At 48.0% G+C, this 24443-nt stretch overlaps 9 protein-coding genes across 9 annotated transcripts; 4 read left to right on the forward strand and 5 right to left on the reverse strand.

The window, feature by feature from the left end:
* Positions 1-295: 295 nt before the first annotated feature.
* Positions 296-1541, forward strand: EV420DRAFT_1192459 (short-chain dehydrogenase/reductase SDR). Its single transcript, XM_060466299.1, has 5 exons — positions 296-493; positions 543-998; positions 1051-1123; positions 1182-1245; positions 1299-1541. The coding sequence occupies exons 1-5, from the start codon at positions 476-478 to the stop codon at positions 1450-1452; spliced, it is 765 nt and encodes a 254-aa protein (XP_060334120.1). The 5' UTR covers positions 296-475; the 3' UTR covers positions 1453-1541.
* A 1409-nt stretch (positions 1542-2950) lies between these two features.
* Positions 2951-4523, forward strand: EV420DRAFT_1192454 (uncharacterized protein). The gene is made up of 7 exons (XM_060466298.1): positions 2951-3062; positions 3122-3281; positions 3333-3371; positions 3426-3735; positions 3786-3871; positions 3922-4170; positions 4225-4523. Exons 1-7 carry the CDS (start codon positions 3055-3057, stop codon positions 4357-4359), a joined length of 987 nt encoding a protein of 328 aa, XP_060334121.1. The 5' UTR covers positions 2951-3054; the 3' UTR covers positions 4360-4523.
* A 168-nt stretch (positions 4524-4691) lies between these two features.
* On the forward strand, positions 4692-5947 carry EV420DRAFT_1639725 (Homocysteine S-methyltransferase; the record flags this gene model as incomplete). The annotated part of the gene is made up of 3 exons (XM_060477009.1): positions 4692-4751; positions 4801-4946; positions 5005-5947. The coding sequence occupies 3 exons, from the start codon at positions 4692-4694 to the stop codon at positions 5945-5947; spliced, it is 1149 nt and encodes a 382-aa protein (XP_060334122.1).
* Positions 5948-6782: 835 nt separating this feature from the next.
* EV420DRAFT_1639726 (uncharacterized protein) lies at positions 6783-9036 on the reverse strand (the record flags this gene model as incomplete). Its single annotated transcript, XM_060477010.1, has 6 exons — positions 6783-7445; positions 7500-8395; positions 8445-8659; positions 8708-8877; positions 8931-8948; positions 9001-9036. The coding sequence occupies 6 exons, from the start codon at positions 9034-9036 to the stop codon at positions 6783-6785; spliced, it is 1998 nt and encodes a 665-aa protein (XP_060334123.1).
* A 1733-nt stretch (positions 9037-10769) lies between these two features.
* EV420DRAFT_1192488 (uncharacterized protein) lies at positions 10770-11285 on the reverse strand. The gene has a single exon (XM_060466301.1). It carries the CDS (start codon positions 11124-11126, stop codon positions 10863-10865), a length of 264 nt encoding a protein of 87 aa, XP_060334124.1. The 5' UTR covers positions 11127-11285; the 3' UTR covers positions 10770-10862.
* On the reverse strand, positions 11286-15447 carry EV420DRAFT_1192487 (uncharacterized protein). The gene is made up of 10 exons (XM_060466300.1): positions 14708-15447; positions 14123-14654; positions 13804-14069; positions 13481-13753; positions 13349-13429; positions 13082-13295; positions 12747-13027; positions 11753-12695; positions 11366-11704; positions 11286-11312 (listed from the first exon to the last, which is right to left on the reverse strand). Exons 1-9 carry the CDS (start codon positions 15058-15060, stop codon positions 11498-11500), a joined length of 3150 nt encoding a protein of 1049 aa, XP_060334125.1. The 5' UTR covers positions 15061-15447; the 3' UTR covers positions 11286-11312; positions 11366-11497.
* A 470-nt stretch (positions 15448-15917) lies between these two features.
* On the reverse strand, positions 15918-17094 carry EV420DRAFT_1265381 (uncharacterized protein; the record flags this gene model as incomplete). The annotated part of the gene is made up of 5 exons (XM_060467271.1): positions 15918-16123; positions 16234-16428; positions 16489-16617; positions 16668-16746; positions 16810-17094. Coding segments are annotated over 5 exons (894 nt in total), but the record flags the coding sequence as incomplete, so codon positions are not given.
* Positions 17095-18181: 1087 nt separating this feature from the next.
* EV420DRAFT_1639729 (uncharacterized protein) lies at positions 18182-19145 on the reverse strand (the record flags this gene model as incomplete). Its single annotated transcript, XM_060477011.1, has 6 exons — positions 18182-18385; positions 18440-18454; positions 18513-18703; positions 18755-18883; positions 18943-19012; positions 19074-19145. The coding sequence occupies 6 exons, from the start codon at positions 19143-19145 to the stop codon at positions 18182-18184; spliced, it is 681 nt and encodes a 226-aa protein (XP_060334127.1).
* A 2694-nt stretch (positions 19146-21839) lies between these two features.
* EV420DRAFT_1619072 (P-loop containing nucleoside triphosphate hydrolase protein) lies at positions 21840-24193 on the forward strand (the record flags this gene model as incomplete). Its single annotated transcript, XM_060475424.1, has 11 exons — positions 21840-21936; positions 21965-22037; positions 22109-22154; positions 22208-22312; positions 22609-22794; positions 22817-22945; positions 22968-23008; positions 23034-23117; positions 23172-23313; positions 23341-23902; positions 23952-24193. The coding sequence occupies 11 exons, from the start codon at positions 21840-21842 to the stop codon at positions 24191-24193; spliced, it is 1707 nt and encodes a 568-aa protein (XP_060334128.1).
* Positions 24194-24443: the final 250 nt, after the last annotated feature.

Consider the following 24443-nt stretch of genomic DNA (forward strand, 5'->3'; position numbering starts at 1 on the left):
GGCTTCCAAAGTACCTCGTTCTACACGATATTACTTTGATTTCGCCAAAAAATTTTGGAATTGGTGATATGTTACGTTGCGATCTGTCCCAAAAAGCTCGGCGAATGGATGAGGAGAATCATTCGCATGGCATCGTAACCGTCACACGCTATAGCTTTCGCGAAGAGAAATCGTACGTTTATTATGGCTAATTCCAGTGGCCTGATCAATTTTTTAATAGTCGTCTGACGGTCGACAACGTTGAGCATAAGGCAATGATTGGCCGGAGTACTAAATTGTTATCAGAGCGTGAGATCATGGAACTACTTTCTGGTCAAACATTTTCGAAACAGAAACAGAAAGAAAGGTTACCGAGCGGATAGGCTTGGCCCGGTTGATCATTTCGCTCACATTAGAAGCGCAGGTACACTCGCATCATGCGATATATTTTTGACTTTAAATAGGTTCACTATGCTGCTATGGACTATACATTATTATGTCTCTGACCGGAAAAGTCTGTATCTTCTCTACCCAAGCAATCACGGTCACTGACTTTTCGCCAGGTCGCTATTGTCACCGGTTCTTCCAGCGGAATTGGGCTCGCCACCACCCAAGCACTTCTCCGAGATGGATGTTCAGTTCTCGGCGTTGATCTACTCCCCAATGATATATTCACGAATTCGCCAGCATTCTCTTTCTTCGAAGGCAACATCGCTGACCCCCTTGTCCCTGCGGCCATCATCGCTGCGAGCAAAGAGGCATTCCCTCAATCCAGCGGTGTGGATATACTCGTGAATAATGCCGGGATCATGGATAACAATGCAGGCGTGGACGCGCTCAAGGACGAGGTGTGGGAACGAGTCATTGCAGTGAACTTGACGGGTCCGGTTAAGTTGATGCGGGAGGCGGTAAAAGTGATGAAAGTGAAGGGTGGTGGTGTCATCGTGAATGTCACGAGCAAAGCAGGTATGAGCGGCGCTACGGCTGGTGTCGCTTATACCGCAAGTAAACACGGAATTGTAGGTTTTTCTTGTTTATTGGAGTTCCGCTGTGATTGAGGTTATCTTGTAGGTCGGCGCGACGAAGAACACCGCCTGGCTCTATAAAGAGGATGGCATAAGATGCAACGCTGTAGCGCCTGGAGGTCCATCCATCTTCACGTTTCTTGTCTTGCAGCCGTTGATGATCTCTTTTCTCCTCAGGCGTGGCTACGAATATTGCCAACACCATGCGTGATTTGGACATCACGTCTAGCATGAGAATTAAGTCAGTACAAATCTCTCTGATATGTGCCTCATTCTGAACATTGCATGATCTAGACCCGTAGTTGATGTTCATGTTAATCCCGTTACCGGTGAAGGTATAGCAGCACCGGAAACAATTGCTCAAGTCATAGTTTTCCTTGCCTCTGACTCGAGCAAAGGCATCAACGGCGCTATACTGCCTGTGGACAATGCTTGGAGTACAATCTAATAACGCTTTGTCTTGTGAATTTGACCAAGCAAACTATATTTTCTAATGGTCCTGATGCATATTCGTAAAACAGATTTCACTTCTCTCATAACTCTTCAAGACCTTGAGGTTCTAAGCGGTCCAAGATGTGATCTCTGTTTCATTGATTTATAGAGGTGGTAATTAGGTCTGGGTTTCCTTTCGGAGATTGTGCAACAATGCAGAAGTGCGGATTCATAGGAAGGTCTTCAGACCTAGTGCGTAATTTTGATTGTCTCATTTCACAGGATTTCTCATGTCATCTAGGAGCCGTCATTTTGGGGAGGAATCAGCAACGTTGTTACCGTCTGCTGTCTGCCGCGCTGGGTTATATCTACTGTGTGTTTTCGCCGCAAAGGTTTTTGAGTTTCCTATATGTAGTTCCTTTTCATCGACGGTGTTCTTCGCATTACCGGCTCAATCAACGCAGCCGGGCTCGCCGATATCAAAGTGTTTATAACAGCTGAAGGACGTGGTATAGGAGCGGATCAGTGGGTCAAATTTGACGGCGTCAGTGAAGGTGATAGATGTGAAAGACAAAGTGGCGAGGCTGTTGTATGTAAAAAACGGGAGTTGTCACAGCGCTTGGAAGGAGGTTCTAACCTGTTCTAACCCTCATTTCCGGTTCATTTGTACTGACAATTGTGATCTTCAGGTACCGTGACAAAAATAACTGTACATGTACACCCGTAGACGCCCGCGCCCTTCACCCATTACGAGGCGTGTTGTGGTCATCAGTCTAGATCTCGAGCACCTATTGAATGGGTTGAATGCACGGAAGCTACCGAAGTAAGCACGTACACAGCTTCTGGTTATAGAGCGGCCCATGTTAACCCCTAGGCTTGACTTATCATTTTGCACCATGCACACTTAGTAGGGGAATAAGGCTATAGCGCTAGCTGACAATGCCTGACATATGGTCCAAAACCTTGTCCCAATTTTCATCCATATTTTGCAAGTCCCTTTTCAGGGTTTACAGGTTCCGCTGTCTTGATTCAGTCTCAGATGATGTTTTTCGGCTTAAAACCCTCATCCCCAGTAGAAGGCGGTGTTCAACCAACACCAGTTGGCTGTGATTCTTAGTCCAATTACTGCGGATTGGTTACTGCAGCCCTCTGATTGGACAGGACCTCAATGATTAAAACTTCTCGATCGACCCTGATCCGCTGTCGCAACGTGGGTTGTGGCCGGGTTCCCTATATAACCAGTATGAGTCTGATATGTTCTTTGTCTCTTGTTCTAATGTATCTTTCTCGTGTTACACCGTTGCTTGCGCTCTATGGCCTGGTTGCCGCTGCGCAGTCTTCGAACGTACGTCGTTCCTTCCGTCTTAGTCAATATGCTTGCTAAGATTTAAGACAGTCGTCGTCTGTGACTGGCGATTCCCGATGCGGCCAAGTAAGCGCCTTTTTCAGGATTTCCTTCGCCAAGCTAACAGATATGCGCAGTATATGTGTGTTAAGGCGACTGTGAACGAGACTTCGGTGCAATGTTCGACCTTCGCTTCTTTCCCCTGTACTGTAAAAATTGATCGTACGACGGTTAGATGCTTTGGCAAGTACGGGTTCACAAACCGTGGGGTGGATGGGCATGTATGTCTTCGTACATTTCCTTTGTTAGGGGTCTTCTTTTGCTTATAGATGACAAATAGAGGATTTGGGAGCCAGATGGATAACACGCAAATGGTTATCATGTGGTCTAACAGCGATGGAACCATTACGTTGTCCCAACGGCGGGGTGACGGCCATAATCTTCCCCTGGTCGATAGTAATCCTGATCGAGTCGCAGCCCTCGTCGAAGCTGCAAGTTCCGTAGGCATTTTCTCACAACGCCTTGTATTGCTGTTCATTGTTTTATTTCAGACGTCTACATCAAATACTACATTCACATTCGCTGTTGACGTATGCCATGCTCTCGTCCCTTTCGAATAGGCGTATTGACAGACAATCTTCTAGAAAACGAACGTTACGACTCAAAGAATAATTTTTGGATTTGGATCCACCAATCCTAGATCCTCTAGCGTTGATGCCGACCTCGAAGAGCACATTGGTTATGGCAGTTTCCAGTTGAATCTGAACGGGAATATAACCTCTGGTTACTCATCAGATCCTCTGCAGCCTTTTGAACGCATGATTGTCGCGCATGCCATCCTTTGCATTCTGGGCTTTCTATTGTTCCTACCCTTTGGATCTTTGCTGGCTCGATACGTTAGAACATTTACCCCAAAGTGGTACACAGGTCACTGGATATCTCAGTTTGCTCTCGGTAAGTCCCAAAGACGCTTATCAACATTTTAGCTTATAACGCGGCTTTAGCTGGATCTCTCATCGTTGTGGGTTTTGCTTTAGGCGTACAGAGTGTGAGCTCCCAGGGCGTACCTCATCTGAGCGATGACCACCAAGTATGTCGTCTTTCATCTCCGTCCCTTCTTCGGTTCTAACGCATCATCAGAAATGGGGCGCTGGTATATTTGTCCTCTACTTGGTACAATGTGCCCTGGGTGCTTTTATCCACTGGGTAAAACCCAAGAGATTTGTTGGCCGTCCGCCCCAAAATTACTTCCACGCTCTCTTCGGACTGATCGTCATCGGTCTTTCATTCTACCAAGTCAGAACAGGATATATTACTGAGTGGCCTAATATTACCGGCCGAGGAAAGGTTGCAAATGGCGCGAATATTGTGTGGTATATATGGGTTGTGGTGCGTCTTCCAATTTTACTTATCCTGACCACTCAGTGAACTTTACAAAACTAGCTGTTGCCGGTTCTATACTTGGCCGGATTGTCGTTTCTGCCTAAACAATATAGACAAGAAGCAGATAGTAGAAAAAGGCAGATGGACTCGAACGAGAATCTAATGATGGACGTTCCACAGCAGTATCGCGATTGATTTTTTGGTACATGGGACTTTGAACTATTACTGTTGCATATATTATTGATGAACATGAGAGCTTCAAGGACCTTCATCTAAGCTCGTATCCTCTTCGAATCCTTTTGTAGTAAACTGACTTGGTTTTTGTTTCATTTTGTCCACTTTTGGTCAACATCGGGTTAAGACGGCAACACCCGAGTGGCTGTGCTTGTCGATCCGTTGCACGAACTGGGCCCGCTGAATGGCCACCTAGACTCTCCTCACTGCCGGATTACGGCTCGGAACTGTATTCCGGAAAGGTTCGAGCATATATAAGGACTCGTAGAGCGAAATAATTTCGAGGCTTTAAGATGACATCGCTACTGTCCAAGTTATTCTTCCAAACACCTGTAATATCCGATGGAGGATTGGTGAGCTATGTGCTCCATGTATATAATTGGTATCTCAATGATGGACCAGGGAACTACGCTTGAAACTGACTTTAATGTCAATATATCTAATACACCTTTGTGGTCCTCCAGAGCCGTCGTCGAACAGCCTGATGTCATGATTCAAGCACACCTCGCATTTTTCCGTGCAGGTGCGGAAGTCATCCTCACGTCCACGTAAGTTTCCTGTATGTATTTCCTTCCTATCGTTTAGTTCATGACCGTCAATTTTTAGTTATCAATCTTCGTTCAGTACGTTTTACCGAGCTGGATACCAGAAAGAAGAAGCAATCGCAACCATGCGTAAATCTGTGCAGCTAGCTAACGAAGCTCGCGAGATCTTCAATAGTGAGCGACCTGCGGGCTCATATGGCGTCCGGATTGGTCTTTCCTTGGGCGCATTCGGTGCGAGTCTGGAAATTGCGCACGAATTTGACGGGTACTATCCACCTCCATATGGACCTCGCGCATACCAGAAATCGGGAGATAATCTCAACTCGTATAGTTCGGATGAGATTGATCAGGAGCAGGCATCCATCGATGCTCTTGCTTTATTTCATTTCGAGCGAGTTGAGGTCTTCTTGAACGACCCGGAAACTTGGGGCCAGATCGATTGCCTTGCTTTTGAAACCATTCCCTTGCTTAGAGAGATACGAGCGATCAGGAAAGCTATGGAGAGGGTAGAGGCTCGGATAAAGTGGGACGGCCTCGAGTCAAAGCCGTGGTGGATAGAGGCCGTGTTTCCTAATGGCGTGTTTCCCGAAACGCCCAGAGCGGGAGGAACGCTCAGCGTTGGCGACGTTGTTGCTGCTGCGCTGGGAGATGACGCTTTACCCACACCGTCTGGTTTTGGGATCAACTGTACCGCCATGGAGCATGTACGGGCTCTAACACCCCAGGTCACCAGTGCTGTGAAGGAGCTCCATCTAGTTCAGAAACCCTGGTTTGTGGTATATCCAAATGGGGGCGACGTGTACGATGCAGTGACGCAAACATGGACGGTAAGTGACACAAAGACTGCGGCTGAAAAGCACGACGAATGGGTACAGAATATGGAGAGTATCGTGAAAGATATCGAAAGCGAAGCCCTATGGGGAGGAATAATAGTTGGTGGATGCTGCAGGACCAATCATGAAGATGTCCAGAGATTACGTTCCAAATTCAGACTAGAGGCTTAAAGTCTAAAATATCACAGTTTTGTGCTAGGACTATATCGTATCAGAATCAGAACCGGGACGCGGGTGAATTTTGTATGCTAAAGATATCTACAGCACCAGCAGCTAAATGAGGCCAAGAAGAGATTGCTGCGTTTCTGGATTCATCACATTGACTGCGACGAAGGGGGGATCATCAACGGTCGAGGAATCGTAGGCAGTGCCTTCTGCCAGCGCCGCAGAAGAGGAGGCTTCCCGATAGGTATCTTACAGCTGAAAGGAAGGATGCACGGCTTGCTGCGCAAGTCAGTCTCAAGCACATACCCATTCAATGTAGGCGCTTCCAGGAAGAGTACAGCTCTCGCTAGCGCAGTAAAGAAGACACTAAGCTAGATTGGACATCGCTCACTTACCAATCGGAGCTAGCTGGTATTGTTGGTGCTACCTTCGAATAACCCCCTTCTACATGTAAGCTTTTCCAGCGGCATCTTTGCTGTTCCACCGGTTGGCAGTTTACGCGGCCTGTTTTAAAAGGAGGAACCCGAATCTTTCTCCACGCGAAGTCTTCGGAGTGTCCTCGGTGAGAATGAAAGCAACGGCATAGCTAAGAATTTGAGAAGCGCTGATCATTTCAGCATAACCTCTATCCTGAATATCCCGAGGCAGATAACTGCTAGCTGAGGGTATCACGAACGACAAAATATTAGCTCAACTGTAGCTGCATAACTTACAAGATAATACATATACAACGATAACTTTGCGAATAGCAAGAACAGAACGAAATATTTGTCCGTGTAAATCCCGCCCCAAGATAGATTGATAGATAGATAGATAGAGAAATCCAGCAGAATCGCTTTTATCACCTGTACAAATCCGGGGACGCCGCAGATGAGCGACCCAAAGAGTCTGTGGAGGCCATGTATCCCGCTGCCCGTACTGGACCGGAGAACAGCATCACAGGATCCGTTCGAGCGGGAATGATACTCTCGCTTGATAGGTTCCTCTGATGCGTCCGTGCCAATGGGTGCAAGGATGACTCTGGCAGCGGGAGCGGGCGAATCGACATGGGCGTCGACATCAGTTGAGGGGGCGTCAGTGGGGGAGGAGGGGTATTGGGAGGGGGAGGTGTCAGTATCCTCTCGTCTCGCAGGGGAGATGCGTGGTATGGCGGAGAAGAGATCATGGGAAGGTTCTCGTCGCTGTAGTTGGATGAGGGAATAGCGGAATGTGTTGTAGGGTCGGAGGGAATGCGGAAGTGGGACGTGGATGCGTTTTGGAGGGATTCGACGGAAGGACGGTGGATGAAGAGAGGGGAAGGTGTGCGAATGGGGAGATGGCTGGAAGAAGCCATGGGCGTGGGGTACGCTCCTCCGTCACGAGACGGTGGTGGTCCTGTGTGTAAGCCAAGCATGTTATCTGATGATGGCTTGCGAAGACGCTGTGGTAAACCCCGTGGAGGAGATAGAGGAGGTAAAGGAGCGGGATATGTCGGTGCCGGTGGAGGTCGCAGTATTGGTTGATGCTGTTGGATCCGAAAATTAGAAGTATGATATTTATAACATGTGCAGGCACATACCTTTACATCAGGAGGTACCTCTGGAGGACGTGAGCTAGAGGCAACGGGGGCATGTACTTCTTGTGCATGTTGTTGCTGGGAACGGCTTTCGCCTGATTCGAGAGTGAAATCATTGCCGCCTCGAGATATCAACATGACACTCGGTGGAGGATCAGGGAATTCTTCGGAAGGTGTGATAAGTCGTTCTTGTTCACTATCAGCTTCGAAACCTGGTTGGTCTTCTCCGTTATTACTGATGAAGCTTTCAGTATCCTCCAATGGTAAGATGTTGCCGTTACTCCGAGGGAATCCGCTAGATCCAGGAACGACCTGGGCCGTGAACACCTGCTTTCCCGCCGTGCGATAGTTCTCAAGCGTAGAGTCGGTTTTTGTGCTGATTGCGGTGCCATCTATGTCAAATACCATGCCGCGGGAGAGTTTTCCAACATGCACAGGCTTCGTCTTCCACGGGAGAGGTATGGATTCCGCAATGTCAAGAAGTTTTTGCCCTGTCTTTCGAAAGAAGTCCTGGGATCGTATATACCATGTCCGCCGCATTGGTCCACCGTACATTGGGCCATTGTAGGGCGTCGGATAAGATGATAGCCGGATGTGTCCATGTCGGGACGTAGATGGTGTGGGCACGACCTCAAAATCTTCCAATGCTTCCACTTCACCGTCAATGGCCCAATCATTGTCCCTGCTGTCACTCCGTACTTTCTTCGGCCCGTGAGGGAATCGAGGAAACTTGAACGAGAAGCCTTTCAGTGATACACCATGGTGTCGCGCCCACAAGTTCCTCCACCGGAACAAAAAGAGTAAAATCGCGGCCACACCCACAACTGAGCAGGATATAGCCACTATGGTGATGATCTGATACTTTGACCAGCCACCGCCCTGATCTTCGGAATCTCCAGCTGCGAAGAATAAGCGACAAAATATATGCTCCGAGGAAGACTTGCTTACAGTCGGCACCGGCTTGGCGAATATTGAAGGTCTTGTTAATTGGCATCTCAGCGTAGGCCCACACAGGAACATGATCTTGGTGTCCTACGGAGCGCTTGAATGTGCTAACACGCAACTGCTGCTGCTCGCACTGGTTCAGCCACTGATCCGAGGTCAGCGAGTAGTTCCCTTGGCTCATCAGACAAGCGCTCCAGATGTTGAAGAAGACGTTCGTGCTGTGGCAATTGAGTAACATAAATATACACCAGAAGCAAACAACGTACCATGTACACCTGCTTGGACTCGGTTCTACACTTCGTATATGCTGTGGAGGAGAAGTTCCCCGTCCACCAAGCACTGATCCTGCTGTATCCCGCCGAACCGCCCTTGGCAGTGAGCATCGCTCCATCTCCTCGACCAGCTCACACGGCGTCTGACCCTGTTTGTTGTTCAACTATATCTAAAATGAATTCTGAATTGATTTGCAGCGCGAAAAAAGCGACCCACAGCTGCGTAATGATCATCCTGGGAATTTTCGGGTAAGATGTTTGTAAGCCGAGAAGAGGCTATAGCTCACCTGAGCAGCGACGATGAAGGATAACAGAAGAGCCATGAAGCTCAAAGGAAAAAGACTTCCAAGATTCATCACATACGGGCGTTTGTGTCGTGGATGGGCGTGTCGAGGACGGATTGCTCAAAAGGGACAGCGGAAAGGAAGGGTCTTAACGAACCATGTGCATCAATTCCGTGTTCGAGATTTCGATTTCGGGATACGGTCACAAGTTCACGTTGATGCCAGACACGGGATCAAATTCCAAGTTGCTTTCAATGCTGGTGGTCATAGTGACTATACATATCTTCAGCCACTACTCATAACCTGAAAGGGTAGAGCAGAGATGTTACTATCCACTGGCTATGGCTGTGTGTACATGCATAGCTATCCCGGGAATACACAACGGGGATCTCCACTTAATTGAACACCGGCAGCAATTCCATCCTCGAGGCGCAGTTGCTTCGATAGAGAACGTTCTACGCAGAGTTATCATTACCACTGGCGGTTTGTAAAACGGCCGAGCTTCCAAAGACGGGGGAAATTACAAGCTCGTGCCAGGGAACGAATAACACGGTAAATTCTCTGAATCCCGGGTCTGGGGAACGTCAACTTTGTCCTTCTCCACTGGTAGGACATACGAGAATGATGACCGTCGTCATGTTCAAAGTGTCGTCATCAGAACCTCGTTTTCGAGGAACTGACAGTTCAAGTGAGCGATCATTTCGAAATCCCCAAGCTTTTGACGTATGTTCCTCGAAAATTTCACAGGAAAACTGCGACGAGGAGCTGTGATACTCAGGTCTGGCTAGAACTACACTACGACTCACGATCATGACCGGGGGTTCTGGGAAATGCTCCGCAGACGCGCGCCGAGTTCAAAATAGCAGTTCCGTCATCTGGGAACCTCGTCAAACACAGGACAACGGGCCGGACGCCGAAGGAGCGTCAAACCTGTGGTATAATTGATTCTTGAGTAGGGCTTACAAGGCCTTTTTTTCTCACCGAGACTCGGACATGAATATGTGAAACGGGAGAGAAGATAGGCCTTTATATGTCAAAGCAAGGTCGATCAGAAAAGCCTGATAGAAGTCAGAAAAAAGACTCACGAACGGGTGGCCACCCGAAGACTACTTTGATCTTTATCAAACAAAACTGGTGCATCTTAAGAGACGGGGAAGACCTCTTTCGGGTCCGATTACTTGAAGCTCGGCCAGTCGAGAAAGTTCAGCAACGCCTTTGGCTTACAGCTGTTTGCATATAGCTTGATAGTAAACGCGTGATTGGAGAGAGAGGTCTGAACTTTGTCATAAACAAGAGTCCATAGTGGTTTAACACTACTTTGCCGGGGATCTCGGAGTGCCTTGAGCACCTTAAAAGCCCCTTAGTCTCGGTTTATGACCAAGTCCGAGGCTTCGTTCTCAAAACCACTGACTGTCAGCTTATCTGTCAACAGCTGTGATCATTGGGGAAGATTTTGATTGCTTCCCGTCAGCCTTCATACAAGGAAAAAAACAGTCCCGGTGTTGCCATCCATGAGTATTGAGTAGACCACGTTGAAGGCACCAGTACAGCGAGAGGTGCAGAGCATTCAGGGGATCTTGGCTGGTAAATTCGAAGTTATCGGATGCGTGAAGGACGGTGGATTTAGCCTTGTCCTTACGTGCCGGAAACACGATGTTGCGAAGTCGGCAAGAATCCATCGCTGACTGTGACCGTTATACTCTATAGCCAATCGTCCTGCTGTGATGGAAGCAACGAACATTCATGATGGTATCCAGAGAAACGTCAAGGTAAACGTATCTACAGCAGGTAAGAGATTCTTCCTGCCGCATTCCACCTCGGAGCCATTATCTCTGGTACAGGCAGCTCGAAGGGCGTCCAGGTCGTCACGACCCAATAATACAGCCGTTCGGGAGATAGCTCATCCGGCTCCGCCGAGTTTCGCTGAACGTCAAAAGATCGCAGCAGCCGCAGACCCGTGTCCACCTTTTAGCATGTAGAGATGCGCTCTCGGCTGCGGTGGACTTGGTACACGCTAGCAAACACTTTATCTTCCAATATCTTGGTCGGACGTAGTGCCTACTATGATTGGCCGCAAGACGATAGTGCAAGGCAAGAACAAGGAGAGCAGAGTAAGTGAGAGGGTGCATCAAGATCGTCCCTCGACTCCGGTCCCTTAAGTCCGAGTAGTGTATGTGGCGCTGTGTGGCGGGAATTGACACTGAGACCGTAAGACTCCATCTGACGCGTCGCGTCGCGTAGCACGTGACTTCCGGTGTGCTTAGTCCTCGCGAGACGTGGATTCTGGAACTCAAATGTGTTACTTTAGATAGAAGCTATCCAAAGGAAAATAAGTGCGTAACGTTTGAAAATTGATTGTTGAACATACAGACGGGATAAACGGGCATTATACCCGACGCATGATAAAATTACGCAAAACAAATATAAAATATATAGCGGAGCGTTTCGATAGCATGTAGAAAGCATGTGCACACATTAGTCAAAGAAGAATTAAACCCAATTAACCTTGTTCCATTCTATTGAATTGTTCCGTTTTGTTCCAGCTAGTTTGTTTGAAATTTTCAGCCTTCAACGCCTTTTCGACCGCGTCCTTCAGCGTCGTATCGCCGTATTCTCGTAGACGCAAAAGAACCGTCACGAAATGGTAGACCTCAATGGGCGAGGAGATATTGAATGTCCGCACGTTGCGCTCCACAATATAGACGCTCTAGAACGAGGTGAACATGACATACTGCAGCGAAAGAAACGAACTTGCCTCCGAGTCGCTAGAACACCACGCCATGAGAATAGCCCCTTCGACACCATCTGTAGCCAGGGCGAAAACGGCTTTTTTGGTGACCCCCAGACTTGCGAGATACCTAACCGAAGCTTCCAGGTACATTTTTGCTTGCACAAAGGCCTTCGCATAAGTCTGAGTCGGTTTCTTGTACTCGACGACAAGAACAGCCAACAAAAGCTTGGTGAGGAGCTCCTTGGCGTTCATCACCATATCGGGAGGGAATACCATCTTGGGCGCTGATTTGGTCTCGGAGCATGTCACCGCAAAAGGGTGGAACCAATCTGATTTGCCTCGATTGTTTTCGTTCACGCCAGCAGCCTTCTTTCCTTTCTTCCGCTGCTGAGGCGCCTGACCAACACCTCCCCGATCCTCTGCAATCGACCCAAGCTGGCTTCGGCTCTTTGCCGACCACGTATGTTTTGAACCTGGACGGGAAGATCTGGATGTTGGGCTGTGTTCCTCAGTTACGACAACCTCTTCCTCTGGCTCAGCTATGTTGTCAGCACTGAGCGTCTTGGTACTAGCCTGGAGCGTTTGACGGGTCTCCGCCACACGGATCAACGGCTCCGGAATGGGCTGCTTGGGTTCTAACGGTACTGTGAGGATCGCATCAACGATACCCACCTCCGGTTCATCGCCGGCACGTTTGAGAATGGCATTCCTTGCTGTTTTGATATTGCGAAAAAGGGATCTGACGGCCGATAAATGTTGAGCAGCCACAGCAATAAAATCTGCTGACTGAACGAGAAGGTCGTCGGATGTAAGGTCAGAGTGAGAGATAGATGCAGCATCATCTGCGGCCAGGGAAATCTTATGTATCTGTGCCGCAAAAGTCTTGAATTCGGCGCCATCAGAGTTAGGGGAGGCCTTCATCGTATCCGCGGCAATATTACGAGAGAGTAACATTGCTCTTTCGAGCCTAAAGCAACGGTAAGCACATAATACGAGTTAATCCATAGACGGTACTTACACTACTCTCCCGGAAGCGAGCTCATGGGCAGTCATAGATCCGAAATTCAGAAGGGCATCCCAGTCATGACGGGCTTCAGCTTCGTTGGGTGATTTACCAGCGAGTTCCTTCGAGTATCCACCGACCGATGCCCACAGAATGGACGAGAATCGGCCCAAAACGACCTCCCAAAAGAGGTGCGGAAGCTCGGGAGTGTTTTTATCGCCATGGCATGCACCTACTTGCATGAGAAAGTGATCTAGAACTTCTTTAACCCCCTTGTCAACGACAGGTAATTCGTTCTAGAAAAATTGAGCATGAAAGGCCGCGCGCGCTGATAAATAAAAAATGCATGCCTGTTTGATAGGTGGCTTCATATACATCGTCATGTCCTCATAGATTTTCAGCATCTCGTCAATTTCTCCATGAACACGAGCATCGATGCCCTTTCCAGTTGCACCTGGCCCTATCGGTATGTTGCTTAAACTGACGATTTTGCGGTCGTGGGCATAACTGGAGAAAGACAGCTTGGCAGTAGGGGATATCCCAGCCAAGGACTTTGCACCCAACCTGACAATAAGGTATCAGAATAGGAATTCAAACAATCGAGACAGAAGGCATACGCTGAACAAGACAACGCATCCGCACTCTTTGATCGTTTATCGGTCTTTCCTTTATTGGATGATCCACCGTCTGTACTTGCTCTAAGAGAAGTTAGAAGGAAAGTCAAACGTCCAAAAGCGGTTCTTGCTTACTCTTGCCGTCCACGTTCTGCAGGCTGAGCAGACGCTCTATCCGACGGAGTCTTCGAACCTGCAACTCCGAGGGAAGGTTCCTGAGTGTGTGGGAGACCGACATCCTCCGCTGGGTGAGGTTTACGTTTACTGTCCGCAGACATAGAGCGCCTCGGACGAGGCGCAGATCTGGACTTTGACGAGGTCCGTGTCGCACGCCGTTCGGGGTCAGCCATGGTGGATGAGCAGCAGTTAGTGGAGGAAGGTTCGGGGGGTTCTCTGTGGTCCGCGCAGCTGTTAAATACATGAGCGACAAGGGTAAAGCCAAATAAAGGAATACCAACCATCTTTCAACCGTTTTAAGCCAACTAACGATCCTTTGTCTCCATTGTTCTTCGGACCCGCAATTGTCATCATCGATAGTATCTGATCTCCACGAAATTCGTTTGAATGCCGGTGTCTGGCACTGGGTCACGATTCCCTCGACATGCGCGCGGAGACTGATAATAAATTGCCCAAATTTAAGAGCACTAACTGGATCAGTGAGATCGTACACTCCCAACGACGCGTCTGTACGCGTCTCATCTCCATACGCAAATCGAACTTCCGGCTATTCAAATTCAGTCAGTGGCGGTAAAAATGAGTCAGGAGAAGCCGACAAACTAGAACGTCAGGGTCGGTGCGCTCTTTGTCAAGCCAACCCAGCACTACGTGGCCAACGAATCCTGTGTTTGACAGGATAATTCCAATTACAGGTGCAGAAATTCCCCAAGTGGCCCGCTGATAAACAACACCGCACATTAGGCTGAATATGTCTTCCTCATCGGTCACACAAAGGTACGGAAGAACAACGGAGTTCGGATGTTTCCAATAAGCGAGGATGTGGGCATCTAGAGGAACGTGGGATGACTGAGCAGACGTCGGATCCGTTGAGGGCTCTGTGCGTTCATAGCTAGTGGTGCTATTCGATAACGACTCGTCACCATATGATGTTTCTGAGTCATATTCCTCCCGCGACTCTTCGTTCGAGCGCTCCACTGTGATGATGGACGGCCGCCCCGAAGCTTTATCATCCACGACTGGCCTTGGTTGTTGGATATCTTCAACGAGATGAGATATCAGCAATGAAGCATGACCGTCCTCCATAAAGCTTCGCGCGTATGACAACCGGGGTCTAACGAAAGCTGCTTCTTGCCTATCCACAATTGTGTTAGCAAATTAACATAGCATCATGTCGTTCACACCTACATTGCATACGACTTATCGTAACAGACAAGTGCCAGAGAACGAATCAGTAGAGACCAAAAGGGTATCGTTGACTGCTTCATATCATCCTCGGAGAGTGCTCTGAGCGTGCGAACAGTTGAAAGCAGCAAATCCAGAATATCCAGTACTTCCGAAGTTGAATCTGTGAGTTGTTCTGGTGAATCTGCAAGGGAATTTCTGAGCTCTTCTAGTACAGGAGAAGCGCGCGAAGAGATGACTGGGCATGGACCGTTGACAAGTTGTGAGGGGATTGGAGAATCAAGCAAACACGCCAAGTCCTTTATCTCAGAGGGCCATTCCGCAGCGGACGAGATTGAAGAGTTAAAGGGCAACATAGCAACGTTTCCTCTACAGTTTCTTGCTGTGTAGGGCCGTCGAGAGAAAGACGGGCGTCGCAGTGGCAATAGATCAAGTTCAAACTGTGGAGGGCAGTGCGGGCCGGCAACCGAACATGATTCACGTGATCGCCCATTCCCTGCCACTAAAACAACGATTTTCCCTTTGTTTTCCCTCTCTTAAAAGATTCCTTCGATTGCTGTCGTCAGCGTTGTTCGTCTCCGCGGATATTCAAAATATGTCTTCGTATGCCTCGAGGCGTTTATTATATTAAGGGTCGATTTTTTCGATTGCATTCGCATTTCTCCTTTACAATATCCAGGACCATCCTCTCATAAACACCTTTGTAGCCTCAGTGCAGCTTTCTCTCTATCTTTCAATACCTTCCTCGTCTTTGGAATATTTGAATGTTTACGTTCTAAAGGTATAATAATTAATAATAATAATACAGGGACACTAGACGCAACACGCTGATCGCGCGGACTCCCCAAATCGTATGATCGGAAGCAACAGCATAAAACAATACATCGTACTGATCCCCTCGGGATGCTTTTGGTGCCCTCTTACGTCCATGTATACATACCATTGAACCTACATGTTTAACATCTATAGAATGGCCCGCGGCGACCGACTCTATCTGGTAAGTTGCGACCTCTGAAGCCAATAACATGTTGTAAAGTGGTACATTTATACTATCTAATCTATTTTTTTGATAATGATTGACCTGGGGTGTTCTCCTGGGCTCTATATGTGCGGGAGTCGGTAATTGCTCTGATGCCGTCTTCTATTCCCGACACCGGTTATGTGACATTAGACTAAAATATATGAAGGTCCTTTGAGAATAGAAATCGATTACTTAGACTTCGTAACAGTCTTCAGTATCACATGTCGTTTGAATGTCAGTATCGTTCCGTAGTCTCCCTGAATTTTTGAAATCGACTCTTCGACCCACCCTACGGGGAGATACTCTCAGAGATGTGATCGTCTCTCCCATCGATTTTACGGCCGTCCCTCTCGCGAATCGTATGATGATCAGATTGAAAGTAATCCCCTGACAATTCACTTGAATATCGCTATGAATTTGGGAACGTGAAGCATATCTTACGATGATTTGAACTATCTAATTGATACGTCAGATAAACGCAGGACTAATGGAAGTGGAAGAGGAAGACATACAGTACCAGTAACGACATAGAGAGCATCACTCCCGATGGCATAGACTATAAGCAACACAACAGCAGAGGCGGTATATACGGCTGCTGACTCGATCACAACAACAAGTGCATTTCTCAATGGATGATTCTTGATCGAAGAGGCGAACTGTCTGACAGCGCTGTGGACCGTCCAGATGCGGTGCACAATCAGACCTAGTAGGAAGATGAAATCAATTGAAAGATGAATTAGATGCAACAGAAGTACCGACTCACTTGTTGTAATGACATTGGTAGCCAGTGTTAGAGACTGGTGTGTTATGATGAGAGGGAAAATTGACGGATCTGTGATAATAGAGTCATGGCTTAGCGAGGTTTCAATACACACCCCAGCAATGCCACAACCTAAAGATCACGATTCATCATGGGCATCGGGTTTCTAATAGAGGACCTACCAGTCTCAGCAATGCACATGATTACCGGGCAAATGACAACCATCCACCGTCTCTCATATATAACCCAGCATCTGTAGAGCTATTGTTGATTTATAATAAGTGAGGCCCGCTGGCCAATGTCGGAATGAAGCGCAAGACATACAAGAATACAATCTCCCATGAAGGTCTGCGCCACGAAGGTGACCAATTGCATAACATTAACTGGATAGGGCATATCTTGGAATGTATCGATGGGCTCTCCGTTGGAATAGATGAAAGCATCAAGGACGAATCGGAGGTGGCAAGCAACGTGCAAAGTTGAAAAGACAAGCATCCATAGCGATGCAGCTACCATCTTGTAATTGATGGTGTGTCTAGACTTTAGGTTCCCATCGCTGGTGGACAGAAGCCCGTGGAAACACGAAAACAAAGTTATCAGGTAGAAGCCTAGACGGAAAGGTTAGTAGACAAATTGAATGCAATCCAAGACAACTGTGATTACTTTAGGACCATTTAGCCAACGCCGTTACTTGTACATAATCTACGAAACTCACCCGTAGAAAACGCTCTCCACAAAGAGACTGACGAGTTGGGCCTCATCAACTGGGAAGTGGGAAAACATTGTCTGATTGTCGAACTTCGATCCTTATTATATACCTCTTGGTTTGCATCTGACCGTAATCATCGGAAGGAAGACCTGTGTTCCAAACAAGCACCTGATCCGCTGGCAGAATATTTTCTATTGTTGCCGGAATGAATGTATAAGAGGTAGGTAGTCGCCATACTCCACACAACTTGTCCTTCGAGGATAATTGTCCAGGTTGTAAGAATAGGAGTCCGGACTCTCCGAAGAGGTGCTTTCTTTAAATTATCGCGGCCAACTAATGAGGAGCCAGCCCACAACAACCTGAGCATCCGGTTCATCAGAGACCCGAAATTCTGCGCTAAAGCGAAACGAAAGGAGGATCCAAGAAGCAGACATCAATATAGCGGACCGGCTATTTGGCTGTGTGGTTAGTCAGTCGCCACGGTCCATATAGGCGATGAGGCTCTCCACGGCTAAGGCGGAATCTGTTGTATTGTGATATTTTTGGCCTTTGGGTACTCCTTGTTTTCTTTCTTCTGGTCTGTGTACGTCTCTTCTTGGGAAAGTCGCAATTGATCCATAGTCTAGCTGGGTAGATGATACTGGAGTGCCCTTGTACATGAGTTCACGAGGAATATTTCAGCGTCGAGCAAGCTGAGATACGTCAGGACATGGATACCACAGGTGGCAGTGATACCTCCTCGGTTACTCAAGATGATTAACACACTATCGATGGACCCATGAGGAATGACCCATTGTAGCGCCTGTGCGTATCAAGTGTGTTCAGTACCTGATCAGGAGACGCGGTATGTCCTACCTCCCATCCAATTTGGGAACAAGAACGATTCTGAGCGCTGATCTCTCGCATAAGCATTGTGGCCCTGGTGCGTTTGGGAAATCACTCATCATAACGAGAGAATATTAAATAGCAAGCGCCTATGGTCTGTACTCAGACCTCCCGGCAATTATCTTCAGAATGGTACTGTGTTGTCGAAGATGCAAAATCATCTCTCTTCCATGACGCCGCCGGCTCTAGTTCTTCCGCCTGCACCGTGTCGGGGGGCGAAGCCCTGAAAGATATTAGCGTCTCTTGGATTGGCATCGCCACGGTGCCATTCACAAGACGTATGATAATCAGATTGAAAGCAATTCCCTGTCACCTACAGATCAACACCGCATGGCTTGAGAAGACTGCGGTGGGACTCACAATGATTTGAACGATCTGTTTTCCGTGTCAGCTCGACTCGAATGGCTTGAAGAATGGAAAGAGATAGGCTCACCGCTTGGGAGACGATATAAGTAGCGTTACTTCGGAGCACATACACGATAAGCATCACGATGACAGAAGCGGTATACATAAACGCGGATTCAACCAATACGTAGATCGCGTTTGGTAACAGGTGATTCTTGACTGAAGGAATGAGCTCTAACACTGCTCTACGAATCGTCCAGATGTGGATAAGGATCAGAGCTATAACTCAGTTGTATCAGTAATACAGCATACGCAGAGGGTTAGACACACCTGTGGCGATGATGTTAGTAGCTAGAGTCAGGGCTTGGAACGTTGCGATAAGGGGGAACATCTTTGGGTTAATGACGACGGAGCCGCGCCTGATCGCGGTTTCGATATACACTGCAGCAATAGTCACATCTTATAGATGGAGTACATGATGAATGATAAAAGTAACCGAGTCTGATTGGAAGACCTACCTATCTCGACCATGTACATAAGCGATAGGGCAGGTGACAACCACCCACCGTCTATCGTATATGACCCCGTCTATAGAGCTGCGAGGAATCACTATGGTCAACCATCCAGGGAAAGAAATGAAGCGATATACAAGGATGCAATCCCCCATAAATGTCTGTGCTACAAACGTGACCAGGAGCAAAAAATCCGCTGGATTGGACATATCGAAGAACGCAACGACAGGAATTAATCCCGGAGTATATGACAGTGTAGAGAACGAATTGAAGGCTGCAGACTATATTGACGGCTGCAAGGCCATTCTGCTGCGGATGGGACTATAGAATTAAATGGAGACATTGTAAGCATTTGCTGTACAATATATCGCAAAGCAGAGGCGTGGAGAGTGAGAGGATGGTCGTAGTGGCAAGGTAAGTCGAGGATCGCGGTTCGGGCCGGTAACCGAACATCATGCACAGTGATCGGATCCGAAGGTTGATCCAGGGCCGCGGGCTGCTCCTCGACTGGATTTCTTCTTCACCTCACTGTATACAAGATTGTATTCTTAACATTGGCGAGCATTCTCTTCGCCATCTTCAAAAGTTGTATTATTTCATAATGCCGTGCCTAGTATTGTCATTGCTTTCAAAAGTGCAATCATCCTTCTAGTCTTGCAACACCTTGTGTCCTCATACACAGCAAGTTGTACAATACATCCGCTCTTCCCCTCAGCCTCAGAGTCCATCTGTTTCTTCAAAAATACTTGACGGTTTTCTGATTTACCGACGTTGGGAAGATAAATGACCCTTACAACGTTTCCATCAAGAATTAACCTCCTTGGTGCGATAAAACGTTTAAGCGTAGGGAGGACACTTCCCAAGTCCTCCATTCTCCAACATTGGCATCCGTCCAGACACTTGCTGATAAGACACAAACTTCATCATGATTTATTACAAAGTCCATTGTGTCCCGACGTCAGCTCACATGTCAACGCGTTAAACCTGGAATGGAGCTCAAGGTTGGACATTTGTTGAAAGGTTCATGCGTCGGTATTTATACATACGAATCGGGCCCGCAGCGGCTTTATGTTAAGACTCCGGACATCATGTATGATGTCGAGTCGCAGCTTCTCGAGGCAGCCATCACCCTGCCGGGGGGTAAATATATACCATTGGGCCCACTTCGACCAGGGAATCCTTCGGACGTCTCGTATACGCGTTGTCTTCGATATGCTTCTGCCTAGGGGTGTACAATCTTACGTTGTAGACAGACAAACATTGGAGTGGAACAACAAATTCGGAGGTGCGGCAGGTATTCTGTATGATTGCGAAGGGCGTCACTCGGTGTGACGCAGGCACCGTCTTCTTGGACTTCCAAACCCGTTCACAGGATCATAGTGGGCTGCGATAACAATTGGCGTGTGAGCGAGTACGTTAGTATTGCAGCTTCGAAGTTAAGAACGTATCTGTCAGTGCTATGGGACCTTTAGTCGCATTTCTCCGTGACAAGTTAGGAAACGCACCCATAAAGGACGCTAACCACAAAAAGACTGCTGCGCTACATCAATAGGGAAAGCAGAAAGTACCGTCTGCTTCAAAGAGGCAAAGAGAGATGGGTGCTTCTTCAGGTGCATATGACTCCTCTTGGGGTCTCACCGTGTCCATCGGATAGAAGACACAAGTAACATTAAGCAAGCAAGCGCTTGAAAGTTTCTCCATCGCCACCGGAAGAGAGTCTTGCACTCCTGGCAGCTGACTCGTTCACATCAGTCAAGACTCAAGACGCCTTGGATTACATTTGGTGAAGCGCTGTTCAAGATGCCTCACAAAAGTTTGTTTGATATCCCTGCATTTTCACAAGTACTTGGTTGACTCGAAGTAGATACTTACCAGGAGTGAATTGGGAATTCGCTAAACTTGGACGACATGGTCGCAGGAGCGTTTCGTAAACCAAAGATGTCTTGAGAATCAATGGTGAGATTTTAGCCAAGTAGAGGTGAAGAACAATTCTTTGGCTTGATAGAGTTCAGATCATCTAAATGCAATGAATGTCACAAAATGCCAGCAGAAGGAGAAGAACGGAGTATATGTTTGAGCGGTACGATCGCGGTAATCCTGGTATTTCTCAGGGCACACTGGTTATTTTTGCTTGCAGGAGCTGAAAACCTTAAACTTGAATTTACGAGCAATGGGTTCAAGTGAGACGAGAAACAATATTGCCAGGAAAGGGATCGATAACCATTCCCAATTTTCGGAGCCTGCTGGGTATTCCGTTCATCCTCTGCAATAGCTCTGTCTTCTTCGAAACGGAATTCAAGACTCACACCGCAGCACCCTGAGTCCTTTACGCAGACGAAAGGGAATTGGAACGTCAAGCTTCAAGAGTGGCACCTGTGAGTCTGGTGAGCCGACCACTGTTTCACAGAAGCAGCATCCCGGCGTTACTTTGGAGCAATTCAGAAAACTGAAGGCGCCCGTGTCAGAATACGACGACTGCGATGGCCTATGAATCGTTCTGGGTCAACGTTAGCACTGCGATGTTTAATTATCATCGTTTTCACCTCGGAAGACATGTATCACTGCCTACAAAAACGCTTAATGTCTTCGTCGAGTCCCATCGCCAAGGGCCTTGCCTAACGTTGCCTTGAAATAACAGTGTTGGTCGACGCGAAGTGGCAGGAATATCGTCGACATCTGATGGTAACGGTTAACGAATACCCGGAGCCGCATTTGCCATCATTTGTACCTCGCCCACCATCTTCAACGTTCTCCACATGAATAATCGCCTTTGCTGCCGCATACTATTCTCATTTTTTGGCAGATATTGACAAGGATCTTGAACAACAATGCCCTGACTCTGCAGAATCATATGGCGCTGCGAGTTTGATAACAGGGAACATAATCCTCATCTCTTATCTACTATGGCGACATCTGCGACTCTTACGACCACTCAGCTGCCTCGTTTTCGTAGACTCCTCGAAGAATGGGCAGCAAAGCAGCCCCCAGCGACAGGGTTCAGTGTGCCATTCGAGGACGTCGCCTAAAGCACCGAGAGCCAGCAAGGATGTTGTCGTCGCATTTCGAACCCGTCCTCCGCTACCTGGTGAAGCTACGAGCAAGTTCCAGTCGACAGTCTGCAGATGGGGAAAATGACTTGCCAGTAGAGGCCTGTATCGGTATTACCATTAAGAGCTGCTGAGCCAGGAGTCTTTGTTGCTCATGTACCTGGAATGAAGGTGTGTCCTCAGATTTCTTGCCGGTGGTCCTGACGCCTAATGACACTGGATAGTGGTCTGTATTTACACTCACACACAAGGAGTACATCGCCGACCTCGCCTTGGGACCGGATACGACGAACGAAGAAGTATATCAACGAACTGTCGTTTCTAATGATGTGCGTCTACTTTTTCAAGGCCTCATGACATAGTCGGTCTGTTTTTAGGTCCAAAAACCTGACATTTTCTCGCTTTCTGCATTGCTATGGGCCAATTATAACCATTACCAAACGAAAAAAAAAACAAGCCCAAGTGGGGGAACTTCTTTATCGCGTCCGGAAGGTTCTTCGGGGCCTGGGACATGATAAGGAGCTTTGAGATGTCAGTTGCCGGGTCCTAATTACCTAACTCACCGACCCTGTCATTGATGCATGCGTTCTTGTGTTCTGAGAATCCTCACTGACAACATGTATAGCTCCTCCATCTGGCACTATCCGGTGGCGTCGGATGCATTCTCGCTTACGGTCAAACAAGCAGTGGAAAAACGTACACCATGGAGGGAATCGAGTCCCGTATCGCGCGAGATCTCTTTGACACAGCTCGTGTTGTCGGCAACCGCCTTTCTTATCGCGAAAATGAAGCGGATTTTTTCGAGTTCAGCGTGACATTCCTGGAACTCCTAGGGGAAACACGCGACGGATTTAGTTGAGCCGAGCGACAAGGTAGACGCGTCGGGAAATGCTGTGCGCAACGACGTTGCTATCCACGAGGACAAGGCTGGGAATGTTAGGCCAAGGCTTATCTCCACGATTGTCCGCACGTCCAAAGAGCTAGCAAGAGCTTATCACGTCTTCTCTGTCGCACCGACGCACTAAGTGCTACTCTCCGAAACGCAGCTAGTAGCCACAGTCATGCTGTTCTCACCATTCATATCAAGAATAAGTCTTTACCGTACGCTGAAGATGGACGGCTTGTTCTCGTCGAGTAAGTCGCATTAGTTGACAAAATATGAAAAGGAATCACTAATCCCCACCCAAGTTTAGCGGGCAGTGAGCGTCACGAAGACTCCAAAGCCCACGACAAGCAGCGCATGAAAGAGTCCCGCGAGAACAACGAAAGCCTCATGAATCTCAAAGAGTCTGTTCGCGCCAAAGCCAAGATGGCGGCTGAAGACGGATTTGTGCATATCCCCTAGCGTTCGAACAAGCTAACTATGTTGCTCAAGCCTATCTTTGACGTTGAATCCCGTCAACCGTCGAAAGCCGTCATTATTGCGCATGTCTGCCCGCACATCCAAGATAGCATTCATAGCACCAACACACTCTCATATGCAACTCCATTCCGCACAGTACCCGCCAAACCGCGCGGGCCTCGAGCGTATGATTCCGAAGACCCGCGTACGTGGGACCGGGCGCAGATACATGCATGGCTTACCAACGAGTTTGCGAAGCGCGCTGAGCAGAGCCATTCGGGGAAAGCAAACTTTGCTACGAATACGGATGATTCTACTAAGGGATCAGATCTGGGTTTGGATATTGACAAAATATGCCCTGAAGGATACACTGCTAGGAATCTTGGCACACTATATACCACGGAGTTCGTCGAGCGTTGCCTCGCTGCGCGGACTGAAGGGGCTGGAGATGCGGGAGTACTCAAAAACAGGGCCGCTGAAGTTATCGGACAGTTGTTCTACCTGATAATGAGCGCCAAGACCAGGACACGGACCCAGATCATGAAGAGCCGGAAGAAGGTCAAGATGCAAGCTTATGGTAAGTTTTTTCGTCCTGCGTGTGTTCACCTTGACATGTGAATTTCAAGGTGAGGCACCGAAACGGACCGTAGGATATGGGGACGAGGATGATGACCCTATGCTGATGATTGACGCCATGGAATATCATACCCTAGAAAACTGGGACGCGACTATAGCTGCTGCGATCGCAAAAGCTGTCAAAGAGAAGACTGATGTGCATGAAGCACATTCAAATGCGACTAGAGGCTTGATGGAGGCATGGAGGGTGGACGTGGCTCGGCGGCAGTCTGAGAGCAAAGCTTCGATATAGTTCATCCAGTGCGAACGGCCGCAACACTGAACGGCGCTATCCCACCGCAAATCGTATTCATTTGTATCAACCGTAAACCTTTTTTTATCAGAATCACGGGGCATCTTCACGTTTAGGTGTCTATCGCATTCACTCGTGGTATTCTAGTCTTGTGGTCCATTCGCTCTTATGGGCATATAGCGCGGGAGAATTTGTTAACCTCAATCGCCGCCCGACATGCAAATCCGGAGGATTTCCCAATGTGAGGCCC

The sequence above is a fragment of the Desarmillaria tabescens genome (genome assembly GCF_030435595.1).
Source record: "Desarmillaria tabescens strain CCBAS 213 chromosome Unknown EV420scaffold_9, whole genome shotgun sequence".
Classification (NCBI taxonomy): domain Eukaryota; kingdom Fungi; phylum Basidiomycota; class Agaricomycetes; order Agaricales; family Physalacriaceae; genus Desarmillaria; species Desarmillaria tabescens.